Source organism: Equus caballus, chromosome 17 (assembly GCF_041296265.1).
Source record: "Equus caballus isolate H_3958 breed thoroughbred chromosome 17, TB-T2T, whole genome shotgun sequence".
Taxonomy (NCBI): domain Eukaryota; kingdom Metazoa; phylum Chordata; class Mammalia; order Perissodactyla; family Equidae; genus Equus; species Equus caballus.
Genome location: NC_091700.1, coordinates 69089871 through 69103431, shown reverse-complemented (window position 1 = coordinate 69103431; position 13561 = coordinate 69089871). Strand labels below are relative to the sequence as shown.

The window sequence follows — 13561 nt, the reverse complement described above, 5'->3', positions numbered from 1 at the left end:
CTGGTATTATAAAAGGTGTCCACCAAATATTATTTAATTAATGTTAACGAGTAAATGTGTTTTATAGTTTATCAAGATTACTTAGGAATAAAGTCAAATACCAGCTGAATCACAGAACATAAGCTTTCAGTTATATTAGCTTACATCTTACTAAAATAAATAAAAATACTATCTAAATAGTTTTGTCTTTAGTCTGTTGATATGGTTATTTACAGATTGACTTTTGAAATAGTGAACCAGCTTTGTAATACCAGGATAAACAGCTCTTGGTCATGACACATTATCCTTTTTACATACTGCTGCACTCTATTTCCTAATATTTTGTTAAGGATTTTTACATCCATGTTCCTGAGGGATAGCGGAGGGCAGTTTTTCTTATCATGGCTTGTCTGGTAACGCTGGCCATAAAAAGAGTTGAGAAGTGTCCCCTTCTTCTATGTTTATGTAAAACTGGTAGTTTTTCTTCCTTAAATGATTATCTTAAGAGATGCAGAAAAGTCATTTGAGAAAATTCAACACTGATTCATGATAAAAACCCTCAGCAACTAGGAAAAGAAAGGAACTTCCTTATCTGATAAAAAGCGTCTACCAAAACCCTACAACTAACATATCTAATGAAAGATGAAATGTTTTCCCCCTAAAGGCCAGAACAAAACAAGGATGTCCTCTGTCCCCATCATATTCAACCACATTTACTGAGATACATGGATACTAGTTAAGGTCTCACGGTTAATAATGATCTGCATATAGCAGACATGTGTTGATCATTCTTATAGAAACTAGGAAATATTAGAACATAAAACAGTATTTGCTCAAACTAAGAGTACAATAATAACACACGCAACTACCCAATGGTAACAGTGAAATTAAGATAAGTAAAAGGCCTATGATTCTTTTAAGTTGATGAAATAAGAAAGGGTAGTATAGATATTGTTGTTGGGGTTTATCTGTGGCTTAATTTATTAATTCTCCAAATTCTAAGTCAGTTAATTAAATTTCTATTCATATTCAACTTTGTATTGAAGGTCTCAACTGGTGCAATAAGAAAAAGAAATAAAAGGCATACAGATTGAAGAAGAAGAAATAAAACAGTCTATTTACAGGGAATATGACTGTCTATTTAGAAAATCCCAAGGCAACTACAAAAAAAAAAGCCACTAGAATAAGTGAATTTAGCAAGGCAGCAGGATACAAAGTCAACATATAAAAATCAATTGTATTTCTATACACAGCAATGGACAATTAGAAACTGAAATTTAAAAACAGTATCATTTACAATGGCACCAAAAATCATTAAATACTTTGTTATAAATCTAACAAAATATGTGCAAGATCTACCTGCTGAAACTACATAACACTGTTAAAAGAAATCAAAGAAGACCCAAGTAAATGATGAGATGCACCATCTTAATGGATTGCAAGACTCAATACTAAGATGTTAATTTTCCCCAAAATATATCTATAGATTTCCACAAACATTCACCATCAAAATCACAAATTGTAGAAACTGACAAGCTGATTCTAAAATTTATATGGAAAGGCAAAGTAATTAAAATAGCCTAAACAACTCCAAAAAAAGAACAAAAGTTGGGTGGCTGGCCCGGTGGTGCAGTGGTTAAGTTCAAGTGCTCCGCTTCCGTTGCCCAGGGTTCACTGGTTTGGATCCTGGGCACCGACTTACACACTGCTCATCTAGCCACGCAGTGGTGGCATCCCACATAGAAGAACTAGAAGGACTTACAACTAGGATATACAACTATGTACTGGGGTTTTGGGAAGAGAAAAAAAAAAAAGAGGAAAATTGGCAACAGATGTTAGCTCAGGGACAATCTTAAAAAAAACACCCAAAAAACAAAGTTGGAGGATTCATGCTACTTGATTTCAAGACTCACTATAAAACTACAGTAATCAGGGGCTGGCCCAGTGGCACAGCGGTTAAGTGTGCATGTTCTGCTTCAGTGGCCCGGGGTTCAATGGTTTGTATCCCGGGTGCGGACGTGGCACAACTTGGCAAGCCATGCTGTGGCAGGCGTCCCACACATAAAGCAGAGGAAGATGGGCACGGATGTTAGCTGAGGGCCAGTCTTCCTCAGCAAAAAGAGGAGGATTGGCAGCAGATGTTAGCTCAGGGCTAATCTTCCTCAAAAAAAAAAAAAAAAACTACAGTAATCAAAACAGTGTGGTACTGGTGAAAGAACAGAGTTCAATGGAAAAGAACAGAGTTGAGATAAATGGTAAATTCATTTTTTTCACAAAAGATGTAAAAATAGTTTTAAATTAAGTCTGAGAGAAATATGCTTCTTTCCTATGGCATTAAATTAGAACTTGCAAACACTAACTTCTTCGGCCTGAAGATTTTTCTTTTTGCAAAGTGGTCAAAATGCTTTAAGACAAAAAAACCCCAGCAAATTTCAAAGCAAGGGAAACAAAAGAAAATTGACATCTATAGGAAACACCGCCTCAGGAATAATATAAAAGATATACGCTGGGCTTTAAGCTTTGCACATTTCTAGATTACTAAAGAGACAACAGGTGGGGCAAGAAGTCATTTCAAAGCTTATCAGCCTCAATGAGAAGATAAAGGGTTTGCTGCCAATATTAAGATAAAGCATTTCTATCTACTTTCTTTGTATAAGGAATTTTCTAGAAGCTTTGAAAGCCAAAAATCAATTAAGTATATGATGAATCATTATTCCTTGGTGATGAGAAGGAAGATTATGAGGGGAAAAGTGTATCATACGATAAACTAGCAGGGCAGTAAAAAGTCAACGAGCTGTTAAGAATGAAAAACAGAGTAAGACAAAATACACCTAAGGAAATCAAAAGTTTATACCTGGTAGCACTTACTGTTCTTTCAATCGAGTGGCCGGGAGATGTTCCCTCATCCCTCCCCAAACTCAAACCTCGGATACTCGGACGAACTTTAAGGGTTGTAGGTTGCAAAGAATAGCGTGGAAATGATCATATTGAGAATTCTATGGCAGAAAAGCAACTAAATTCCAGTTTAAAGAGACTGGAAGAGAAAGGGGGTGTGGCGGGGAAGAGAAGTGACTGGATGGGGCAAGAGAAGATGATTGGAAGATGATTTCATAGTGCAGGCGGTGGGTGGAATTACAAGGACTGGGTGGGCGAGTTTACAAAGCTTGGAGTCAGATAGTGTAGGCAAATTAGTCACCCTGAAGGTACAGGGGTGGGAAAATTATGGAATCGGCACTACAGGAGGCAAAACGAAGAGGGAAGAGGAATAGGAATATAGGGTGAACGGCCTTCAATCCTCAGAGACCCCAAGAAACAGGATGACGAGGGAATGGAAACAGAGGGGCTGAGGCAGCTGGAAGCATCTCCAGGAGCCAGGTGGGCAGGGAGACAGCCATAAAAGAGGCATCCCCGCCTGAAGCAGGGCAGGAAGGGCCCTCACGGAATTAAATCCCAGACTCCTAGGGAGCGTGAAGGTGTAGGCGGGCAGGGAGGACTCCGGGGTCCCGAGTGACAGACACCTCACTCACCTGGTTGGTGACCTGAAAACGAAACAGAGAACACGATTTAGAGACAAACTACCCTGGACTAGCTGTGGCAGCCCGGTTCCCTCCGTCCCTGCCCGAGTCCTCAGACCGAGATCCGAGCTGCGCTCACCTCGGGATTGGCCTCCAACGGGAGCCAGCGCTGACCCTCCATGGCCGCTCCGCCCGGCCCCTCTCCAGCTCTGACAGCAGCCGCTGGCGCCGGCTCCGCCGCTTCCGCCCCCGCGCGCCCTGACCTGGGACCGTCCAACCCACGGCCCCCGGGAGGGGTGCTGAAGGACGAAGAAGAGTTTGACAACACTCTAGCCCCTTTCTCGCTTCCTGCAGAGCCACACGTCAAGCATTACATTTTAAATTAAGATATGATCGAAGAGGAAAAGGATAGGAGTCCCTTCCTATTGCAGAACGAAAAAGAATCTGAATCCACAGCCCGCTCCCCTCACACTTGGACTCTTCCTATCCGAGCCGAGCGCTCGCGTGCTACGCATGCGCCGCTCCAGGGTCTGGGACCGCGTGTTCGCCGCGCCCTTCCACTCCTGCAGTGTCAGCAGGAGGCGCTAGGGGGCGCGTTGACTGAGTCTTATTCTGCGAGGGAGGGCCCAGGAAGGAAGGAGGCCCCAAGGCCAGAGAATGCCTGGGAGTTGTGCCCCCCAGATGATCCTTTATCAGGGGTCACAAGTGATGTGTTGGCCTTGTCTGCTCTTGAAGAGTAGGGAGCATTTCTACATATCTACTCAGTTCCCTTTAATGAAAACAAGTACCTGTTATAAATCAGACTGCGTTAAGTGTTGGTTACACAAAGCTGTGCTCACCAATAGAGTAGATGTGTACAGAACGAAAAATTCCAATAAAGTGTGATACGTATGTGATAGTGGTAGCATGAAATGTGATGAAACTACAGAGAAATGCAGCTCAAGAGGGAAGGGAGTGTCTAGAAGGCTTCCTGAAGAAGGTGGACAGATGGACTGAACCCTTGAGAGACAGTAAACATTAGCTAGGCAGAAAGGAGGGTGCTCAGAATAAGAGAAATTGTGTATTGTGGCTGCAGAGCCTGCAAGATTAAGGGGCAGTGGTTAGAGGTGATGCTGGAGAGAGAAGCAGGGACAGGGAGGTCGAGACATCTGGGCTTCATCCTGAAAACAGCAGGGAACCACTGAAGGATCTTAAGCAGGATTTTCGTCTTTCTCCTCCACGAGACTGTAAATTCCATGAGGCCTGCAGCAATGTCTTTAATTCCTCACAATGTTTCCCCAAGGCCCAACCCGGTGCCTTATAGATAGTAGATGCTCAAAAAATATTTGAGGAATGAATGGGATAATCAGATAGGCAGAAACCCGGTTTGTCAATTATGTGGAAAGTTTGCAACAGGGAAATGATGAGGGACTTAAGACAGCAGCCATGGAGGTGGAGACGCAGACACAGACTAAAGAGATACTGTTTTAAGGGGGTATCCCTCTGATGAAGCAGGAACTGTCAGTGATGACTCCAGAGATTGGACCTGGAGGAGAGTGCGTATTACTACTCTGCACCCAAGAGAAGGAATTCAGGGAGAGGAGTGATTAGAGAGCAAGAAAAAGATAACTTTATTATACTGAGCTTGCCTTTCTTGGGGAACTTCCAACTCTCACGTTCATGTTCTTCTAGTCACTGTTCTTCACCCTTCAAGGTTATTTCCAATCCCATGACTACTATTTCTCCTTTTCTAACTGATAGATTGCCGCGATACCCACCTAACTGTGACTTGGTAAATCTGAAATCTCCAGCTCCTTATGGGCAGCTATAGTTGCATAATCACTTGAGTTGTGTGGCCAGGCTCTCAGTGGCATGCCAAAGGCTGCTTTTTAAATCACTTGCTGTCAAAAGAACGGCCTTGCTCCAGAACCCTGAGATTCTGCACTTTGACTCTCTTGTTAGGGCTTGCCTAGGACTCCATACCGCATCCTTATCCACCATGGATCTCTCTAGCGCGGTTGGATCTACTAAGACATAGGACCAAATAACAATGCAGCTTACATTCCAGCATGCACTTGCTGCAGAGCACTCTCCTGATCAGGGACCCATTCAAAGTGGCAGCCATCACGTCACCCAATAAATGCATTGGAGCTGTATGCCCGGATGTGGCATATGTTACCCCCAAAAGCCAAAGAGGCCCACCAAATGCTCTGTCTCTTCTCTATTAATAGGAATTACAAGATGCAATAACTTATCCTTCACCTTAGAGAGGTTGTCCCAGCATGCTTCAGACTTTTGGACCCATAAAAACGTTAGTGATGTGGTAAGACTCTAATGTTTGTAGGGTTTAACTTCCACCCTCTGGCGTGGGTGTACCTACCATGGTATTGAGGGCAATACTTCTCAAACTTGAATATGCACGCAAATACCTGGGGAATTTGAAATGCAGATTTTGATTCAAGAAGTCTGAGATGGGGCCCAAGAGTCTGCATTATTGCCCTCAATGTGTTAACTCTCCCTTTATCCATATCCTTTTCCATATAACATTGAAGTTTTTTCCACTAAGGGGCAAAGTAGGCTTGATCCTCATTATTCATGGATACTACATTTCAAGTACACCTACTTGCTAAAATTTATTTGTATCCCCCAAATCAATACTCTTCTGGTGCTTTCACAGGCATTTGCAGATGTGCACCGAGTGGCAAAAATTTGAGTTCCCAGCTGAGGTTGAACAAGGCAATGCTCTGCTGTCTTGTTTCAGGTCTTATACTGGAAACAGGTGTCATTTTTGCAGTCTATTTCGTGCCACATTTTTTGCATTTTTGTGCTTTTTGTTGGTGATTTCACTGTATAGAATGGCCCCAAGCGTTGTACTCATGTGCTGTCTCGTGTTCCTAAGTGAAAAAAGGCTATGATGTGCCTCATAGAGAAAATATGTGTGTTAGATAAGTTCCTTTGGACATGAGTTATGGTGCTGTTGGCCCTGAGTTCAGTGTTAATAAATCAACAATATATATTAGTGAGGTGTCTTCAAATAAAAACACACATGTATTGGGTTTGTATTGGGTTATGTATTGATCTGTTGATGAAAAAGTGACCAGAAGCTCACAGGAAACGAACCTGTGTTTCCTCTAGGAGCAGGGGTTCAGTATTTACCAATTCAGTGTTCATGGTGACTTTATATTCCATAACTACCATAAATAATGGAATCAACTGTGTATTTCCCCACTCCTTGACATTGAGTTCATCCTTGTGACTTATTTTGAGTAATAAAATGGGGCAAAAATAATGGTATGTCAGTTTGAAGTCCGGGCCTTAACAAGCTTGTGTTTCTGCTTGCTGTCTTGCACTTCTATCATAGCCTTGGGAAGAACGTACATGGGCTAGCCTGCTGGTCCCAGGAAGAGAGTAAGAGACACATGGCGCATAGCAGAACCTGCTCAGCTGAGCCCAGCCTAGCTGGACTAACCCACTGCTAACCCCCAGACATGCAAGCTAAATAAATGTTCGCTTGTAGGATGACATTGGAAATTTGGGGGTGGAGGAGGGTTCACACAGCAACAGCTAATTGCTATACCTGCCCCAAATTTTAATAATCAAATTAAAAGGAGTAGCCAGCTAATTGATACACCTGCCCAAAATTCTAATAACCAAATAAAAATGTGTAGTTTTACCTCCAAAAAACTTTTAATGTATACATTAATGCAACTTTAGCTTGTTGCTGAACTGTTTCATTATGTTAGCTAAGTGAGGTGTTATTTTAGCAATGAAACAATAACATCTATTGACACTTGATTCAGGCTTTACACTTAATAGAAACTTTGACATCCCTCATATATTTATTTGATCCTGACCACAGTGTAAAGTAGGCAGGTAAGATAGAGATGTCACCACATTTCAAACAACAGAACTGCGGCTCGCAACTGTGGCTTGGAGGGTTTAAGTTGTTTACCAAGGTTGCACAAGTGGCCGAATGGGACTTCAAACTAGGTTTCCTGCAGCCAGATCTAGAATTCTTTTCAAAGCAAGAAAGCAACAAGAGCAGCACTGATGCCGACAAGCTAGGGTCTGGTACTCAGAAAATAAGCCGGGGGTTGGAGGAGGCTAAAAAGAAGTAAATAAGCTGTAAATTACTCCGGGGGTAATTACGGGTCAACAGTTTAAGCATTTCTTATATACAGGACAGTGACTTTAAAATAAATATGTCCTGACATGAGTAGAAGTTTGAGAATTGGGAGTCTTTAGTGTAGTATATCTTCTATAAACTTTCTAAATGCAGTTTTAACAAGGTAAAAAAAACATTGTTGCAACAGCAGATGCCAGAATTCCTCTTAGGAATGAACTGCCTATTCAGAAAAATGTCAAAGCGTTGATGAGCCACTTAGACTGGAGACTGAGACTTCAAGGGCATCAGAGTCCGCAGGAGGTCAAGCCAGAAGAGGTCATTGGTAAACCTCTCTTGTGAGAGAAGAATATGAGGAGGTTTGGAGGAGGAGGGAAGGAAAGAGGAAGAAAGAGAGAGGATGAGAATGAGGGGATAAATAAAAAGAGGTAACAGTGAGGAGCACAAGAGTGGAGCCTACGAGAGAGAAATCCTAGACCTTATTGGAAGGTCAAGATATCTCATTTTATTTTTATTGATCACTAATGAACTTGAACACTTTTCAAGTAGTTATTGGTTATTACTTCATAGTCTTTTCATTCTGGATCAATCCTAAAATTCTTTTTCAAAACTCTTTTTTTTTTTTTTTAAAGATTGGCACCTGGGCTAACAACTGTTGCCAATCTTTTTTTTTTCTACTTTATCTCCCCAACCCCCCCCCCCGCCCCCGCCCCCCTCCGTACACAGTTGTATATCTTAGTTGCAGGTCCTTCTAGTTGTGGGATGTGGGATGCCGCCTCAACATGGCCTGACAAGCGGTGCCATGTCCGCGCCCAGGATCCGAACCCTGGGCCGCCGCAGCGGAGCACGCGAACTTAACCACTCGGCCCCGGAGCCGGCCCCTCAAAACTCTTACGACATTTATTATCTATTCCAGTGCTTCCCAACATTTTCACCACATGATACAGATGAAAAATATAATAACCATATTTCATCAAATCTGAGAGGCCATTAATGGTAACATGCACAAATTTTATTTACCCTTAAGAAAGAAAAATAACTTCCAATTAAAACATTACACAATGTTTCTTCATAAACAGAATTTTTTAACTTTGAAAGAACTTTTAGATACATTTTTATTATGTATGTAAAAATACAAGTTTGATTATTTAATATACTCCTAAAATGTCTTCATATTAAGGTCTAATTCTGCTGAATAGTTTTCAAAGCAGAGTCACCAATGACCATGTTTTTCCCTTGGGCCTTCAAGAGCATTGAGGACCTAGTCTTTCTTAAAGGAGTGCTCTAATATTGTCTCTGGGATTTTCTTCCATGCCATTGACACCCATTATGCAAGTTTGCGTATTGGTTATTTCTAGATTTTACCCAAGGGCATCAACAGATGTTTTTCTAATAACCGCGAATAGTTTTTAAATTGTTTTTGACTGAAGCATTGAAGGATTGCATGTCACCAGCAAAAATAACCAAATCAACTACACTTCCCCTCATTCTTTAACCATCGAGATACCTGTCTATGAGCTACGTTAAGAACTAACATGCATGGTGAGATATGTAGGGCTCCTAGTAGTCTATTCCATGTTATTTTAGCCAGTACAATGCAAACATTGTACATCCATTCTTTTGAGTATGCACACTATCATCATTGGGGAAGATTTTATTCTTAAGTATCATTTTACAGTTTTAAATTAAAGATAGTGCCATGCCACTTATTTATATAACCCATGCACTTTTAGTAATTTTAACATTGACAGATCAGCTTTGATGGCTGTCAAAGAATATCAGGGTTTGTCACCATTTCCTACTTTGCTAAACTCATAATTTCATTTTTTCACCAACCAATGAAAATTCATCAGCTTCTATTCAGAAACAGTAGGAAATTTTTGACAAATTGATATTTGGTGTTTTAACAAAAGTACCTGTGACTCAAAAACTACTCTCTCATCCTATAAATTTCTTTCTTATATTCTGAAGGATTTGTCAATTTCTCCAACCTTGAAGTGAAATAAGCAACTGTTTTGCTTTATCTGCTCAAGGCTATCCGCCTTTTTAAGGAATTGTAAATTATTTGCTTGCTTTGTAAGAAAACATGGAATTTTGGTCATTCCTTCAATAACCCGTATTTGCCTCACTGATACAAGTTTATAACCTTCTGTTCTCTTTCCATGCCTAGTTCCGTACCTGGTAACTTTTTGTTGTGCCAAATAACAGCATAATCTTTTTAAAGACATTTTAAATGGCAGTTAAACATAGTAAGTATACAGCAACAACACCCTTAACTCAATAGAAGTGTTGAACAGCTATGACCAATTTCATGCATGCAGCTGTAAGAACAACTGAGTCACAGCTGCTGCCTGGCTGCCTGTCACTGTAAGAAGCAGTCTGATGCAATGTGCACTTGTTAAACGTGAAAAAATATGAATCTAAGAATTGATGAAATTTGGTATTTGCACGACATTGACTTAATCAAATAAGGCTGTTGTCACAGTCGTAACCAGCCTAGAGAATTTTCCAGGCTCAGGCCTCAACCAGCTTTCCCCCAGGGCTGTGGGGAGCAATTTCTCTATACACCTGTAACTCACTCTTGGCACACCACCATGACTACTCACTCTCTTGCATTGTTAGGAATGTATGCAGCTGTCTTCCTGCTGCGTGTGTATGTACCCTGGCATCTGCGTTAGCCTGTGTTTCATTGCCAAACTACCATCCCCAAACACAGCCATTTTGCAGTACTTAAGAACATATCCAATCCTTACCTAACTTAACTGCTCAGCCACGGGGCCAGCCCCTGGTCTCATTTTTTTATGTCTCTTTTATAAGAAACTTGTAAGGTCCCCTTAAGCCAAAGGTTGAAAACTGTCTTGCAGGTTTCAGGTGAATTGGCCAGGTGAAATGAAAGAAGAATGTGGGGAGAGTGACAAACTGGAACATGTAAAACCTATCTAAATACACTGTCATTCAGTTTCCATTGTAGTTTGTTTTGTTTTGTTTGTTTGTTTTCAAAGATTGGCACCTGAGCTAACATCTGTTGCCAATCTTTTTTTTTTTTCTTTTCTTTTCTCCTTTTCCTCCCCAAAGCCCCCTGGTACATAGTTGTATATTCTAGTTGTGAGTGCCTCTGGTTGTGCTATGTGGGATGCCTCCTCAGCGTGGCCTGACGAGCGATGCCGTGTCCCGCCCAGGATCCGAACCAGTGAAACCCTGGGCCAGCGAAGTGGAGCGCAACACTTAACATCTCAGCCACAGGGCCGGCCCCTGTTTGTTTTGTTTTAAATATGTAGGTAGGCCAGATTTGGCCCACAAGCTAAGAATTCGTGTACTCTACTTTAAGCTCGAAAACCTCTGTGATTCTAGGATCAGTGATCACACTTATTCTGCAACACATAGCACACTGGCCGAATGAGTCTCTCTCACAGGGTATCACAGACACTTCCTCCCTGACTCTAACTTCTCTGCCAACATCTTCTATATTTAGGGACTCTTGAGATTACCTTGGGCCTACCTGGGTAATCCAGGAACATCTTATTTTGAGGTCCACTGATTAGTAAACTTAATCCCATCTACAATCTTAATCCCCCTGGCCATGTAATTTAGCATTCATAAATTCTGGGGATTTGGAAGTTGGCCTCTTTTGGGGGGGCCATTATTCTGCCTACCATAACCACTGATGGTATAGTATGATATAGTGTGATATGGAATGGTATGGTATGGTATAGTATAGTATGATATAGTATAGTAAATGTGCTTAGTGGACGTCTATTGTTTTTGTTTCCCAAGCATCTTTTCATCCAAGTTTTGTGGCATCATCTTCATCTTTATCTGCTATTGGGTACATCTTCTCACTCCATTTGCTGTTAGTGACTGCCAATCACACAATTCTACCTCTTGTGGCCACAACAGGCGGCATGGGGAAAAAATAGTAATGAATCATCCTAGACCCAGTATTGGTCCAAGGGGTGAGCATATGACCCAAGCAGGGAAATCAGAGTCCTTCTCTGAGAACTGATTTGGAAGAGCAGTTTCTTCTTTCCCCTTGGATCATAAGCCATAGGCTGTGACCCAAGAGATGCTGGTAGTTTATGTCTATAAGCACACCCCTCTCCCCCGCGACATATGGAGAAGCCTGAGAATGAAGCCAATAGACAAACAGACGGCCAGACCACAGCAGAGAAACAGAGATTGGGCCCTTTTGCTCTTCACATCTCAGAGTTCTGTGATATTCTTGCAGCTGGCTCTACTCCTACATTTCAGAGCCCACTCTTTTGAGACAATAATTTCTGCTATTTTGCTCCGGCTAGTTTGTGTTGAATTTATAACACTTGGCACAAAAGAGCCCTAAAATAAAAGCTTAGACTGAAGTATTACTTGCTTCATTTGAATTTTATTTTCTCTAATACACTATAACTCTTGTGAGATCGGAGTTCATGCCACAGTTTTATGGACATCCTCCTACACATCTGACAGTAGGTTTATTGTAAGAGCTCCAAAAGCATTTTCTGATTTAAATGTCCTACTTACATGTCATCAGATAAAAATAAATATAAATAAAACAAAAGTTATGCCTGGGTATCTTTAATTTTAGCATTTTTCTGTATTCATGAAGTCTATGTTTTCCAAGTGTGAAGCTTGTGTAGGAAGTATTAAAAATAAGCAGTTGATGGGGCTGGCCCCGTGGCCAAGTGGTTGAGTTCCTGTGTTCTGCTTCAGCAGCCCAGCCAGGGTTTCGCCAGTTTGGATCCTGGGCGTGGACATGGCACCACTTGTCAAGCCATGCTGAGGCAGCATCCCACATAGCACAACCAGAAGGACCCACAACTAGAATATACAACTATGTACTGGGGGGCTTTGGGGAGAAGAAGAAGAAGAAAAAAAAGAAGATTGGCAATAGATGTTAGCTCAGGTGCCAACCTTAAAAACAAATAAGTATTTGATCACATTTTGTTGGAGTGTTAGAAGCACAAGACCAAGTAACAATTGGCAGAGACTGGCCTACACACTGCTGACATTTACTCTCCCCAAATTAGATCAATAGATTTTTGGAAAGGGACACTCATATATCTAATTTAATTTTTTTTTTTGAGGAAAATTAGCCCTGAGCTAACATCTGCTGCCAATCCTCCTCTTTTTGCTGAGGAAGACTGGCCCTGAGCTAACATCCATGCCCATCTTCCTCCACTTTATATGTGGGATGCCTGCCACAGCATGGCTTGCCAAGCAGTGCCATGTCCGCACCCGGGATCCGAACCAGCGAACCCCAGGCCGCTGAAGCGGAATGTGTGAACTTAACCGCTGCACCACCAGGCCAGCCCCCCTAATTTAAATTAAAAAAAAAAAACCACTTAAAAAAGGAATGCCTGAAAAATACAGAGAAATGTAAAAGTTAACTTTTTAATATACATCTTTTGGAAGCATTTTTATACAGTTAAGATTTATATATGTGTGTGTGCACATGTGTGTGCCTGTCGTGTGTATGTGTATACAATACTCCATGGAGCATAATCCCCCCATGGAACATAATCTGATGGCAGCCAAGGGCTACACAGAGATAGTCCCTGACAAATGGAGCTGCCACACTGACCAGTGGGATATACCACAGTGTCCCATCTTTTCATCAGACTTCCATAGGCAAGAAATAATTTGATTCATTCAGGGACTATGTTCCCAAGCTAATTAATACATTTAGTACTTGAGTCAGTGGCTATTTTTTGGCATAGATTCTGAGTGCTACATGCCAGGCACAGTTCTAGGGGCTTTCTGTGCATTAACTCATGTAATTCTCCAACAGGCATATAAAGGTTGTTGTGGTAGGCAGAATTTTAAAAGATGCCCTTCCCCCCAAGATTCTTGTCCTCTAGTTTTCCAATCAAACGCTAATCTAGGTACTGCTCCGAAGGGACTTTGCATATGTAAGTAGGGTTATGGACCTTAAGATAGGGAGGTAATCCTGGATTACCTGGATATGCCTAAT

The 13561-nt window shown here is 41.5% G+C and overlaps 1 protein-coding gene across 7 annotated transcripts in view; it reads right to left on the bottom strand.

Moving 5' to 3' along the window:
* Positions 1-13561, bottom strand: part of UCHL3 (ubiquitin C-terminal hydrolase L3) — a 112039-nt gene that overhangs the window by 50969 nt on the left and 47509 nt on the right. The window contains exon 1 of one of the 7 annotated variants that reach the window (XM_070239883.1): positions 3634-3769. The exons of 2 other annotated variants lie outside the window; for them this stretch is intronic. In XM_070239883.1, the coding sequence (XP_070095984.1) occupies positions 3634-3675 (42 nt within the window). In that variant the 5' untranslated portion in view covers positions 3676-3769. Of the gene's footprint in view, positions 1-3506; positions 3529-3624; positions 3770-13561 lie in introns of those variants that run through there. 4 more of the 7 variants (XM_070239886.1, XM_070239882.1, XM_014732133.3 and 1 more) reach the window with 4 other exon arrangements.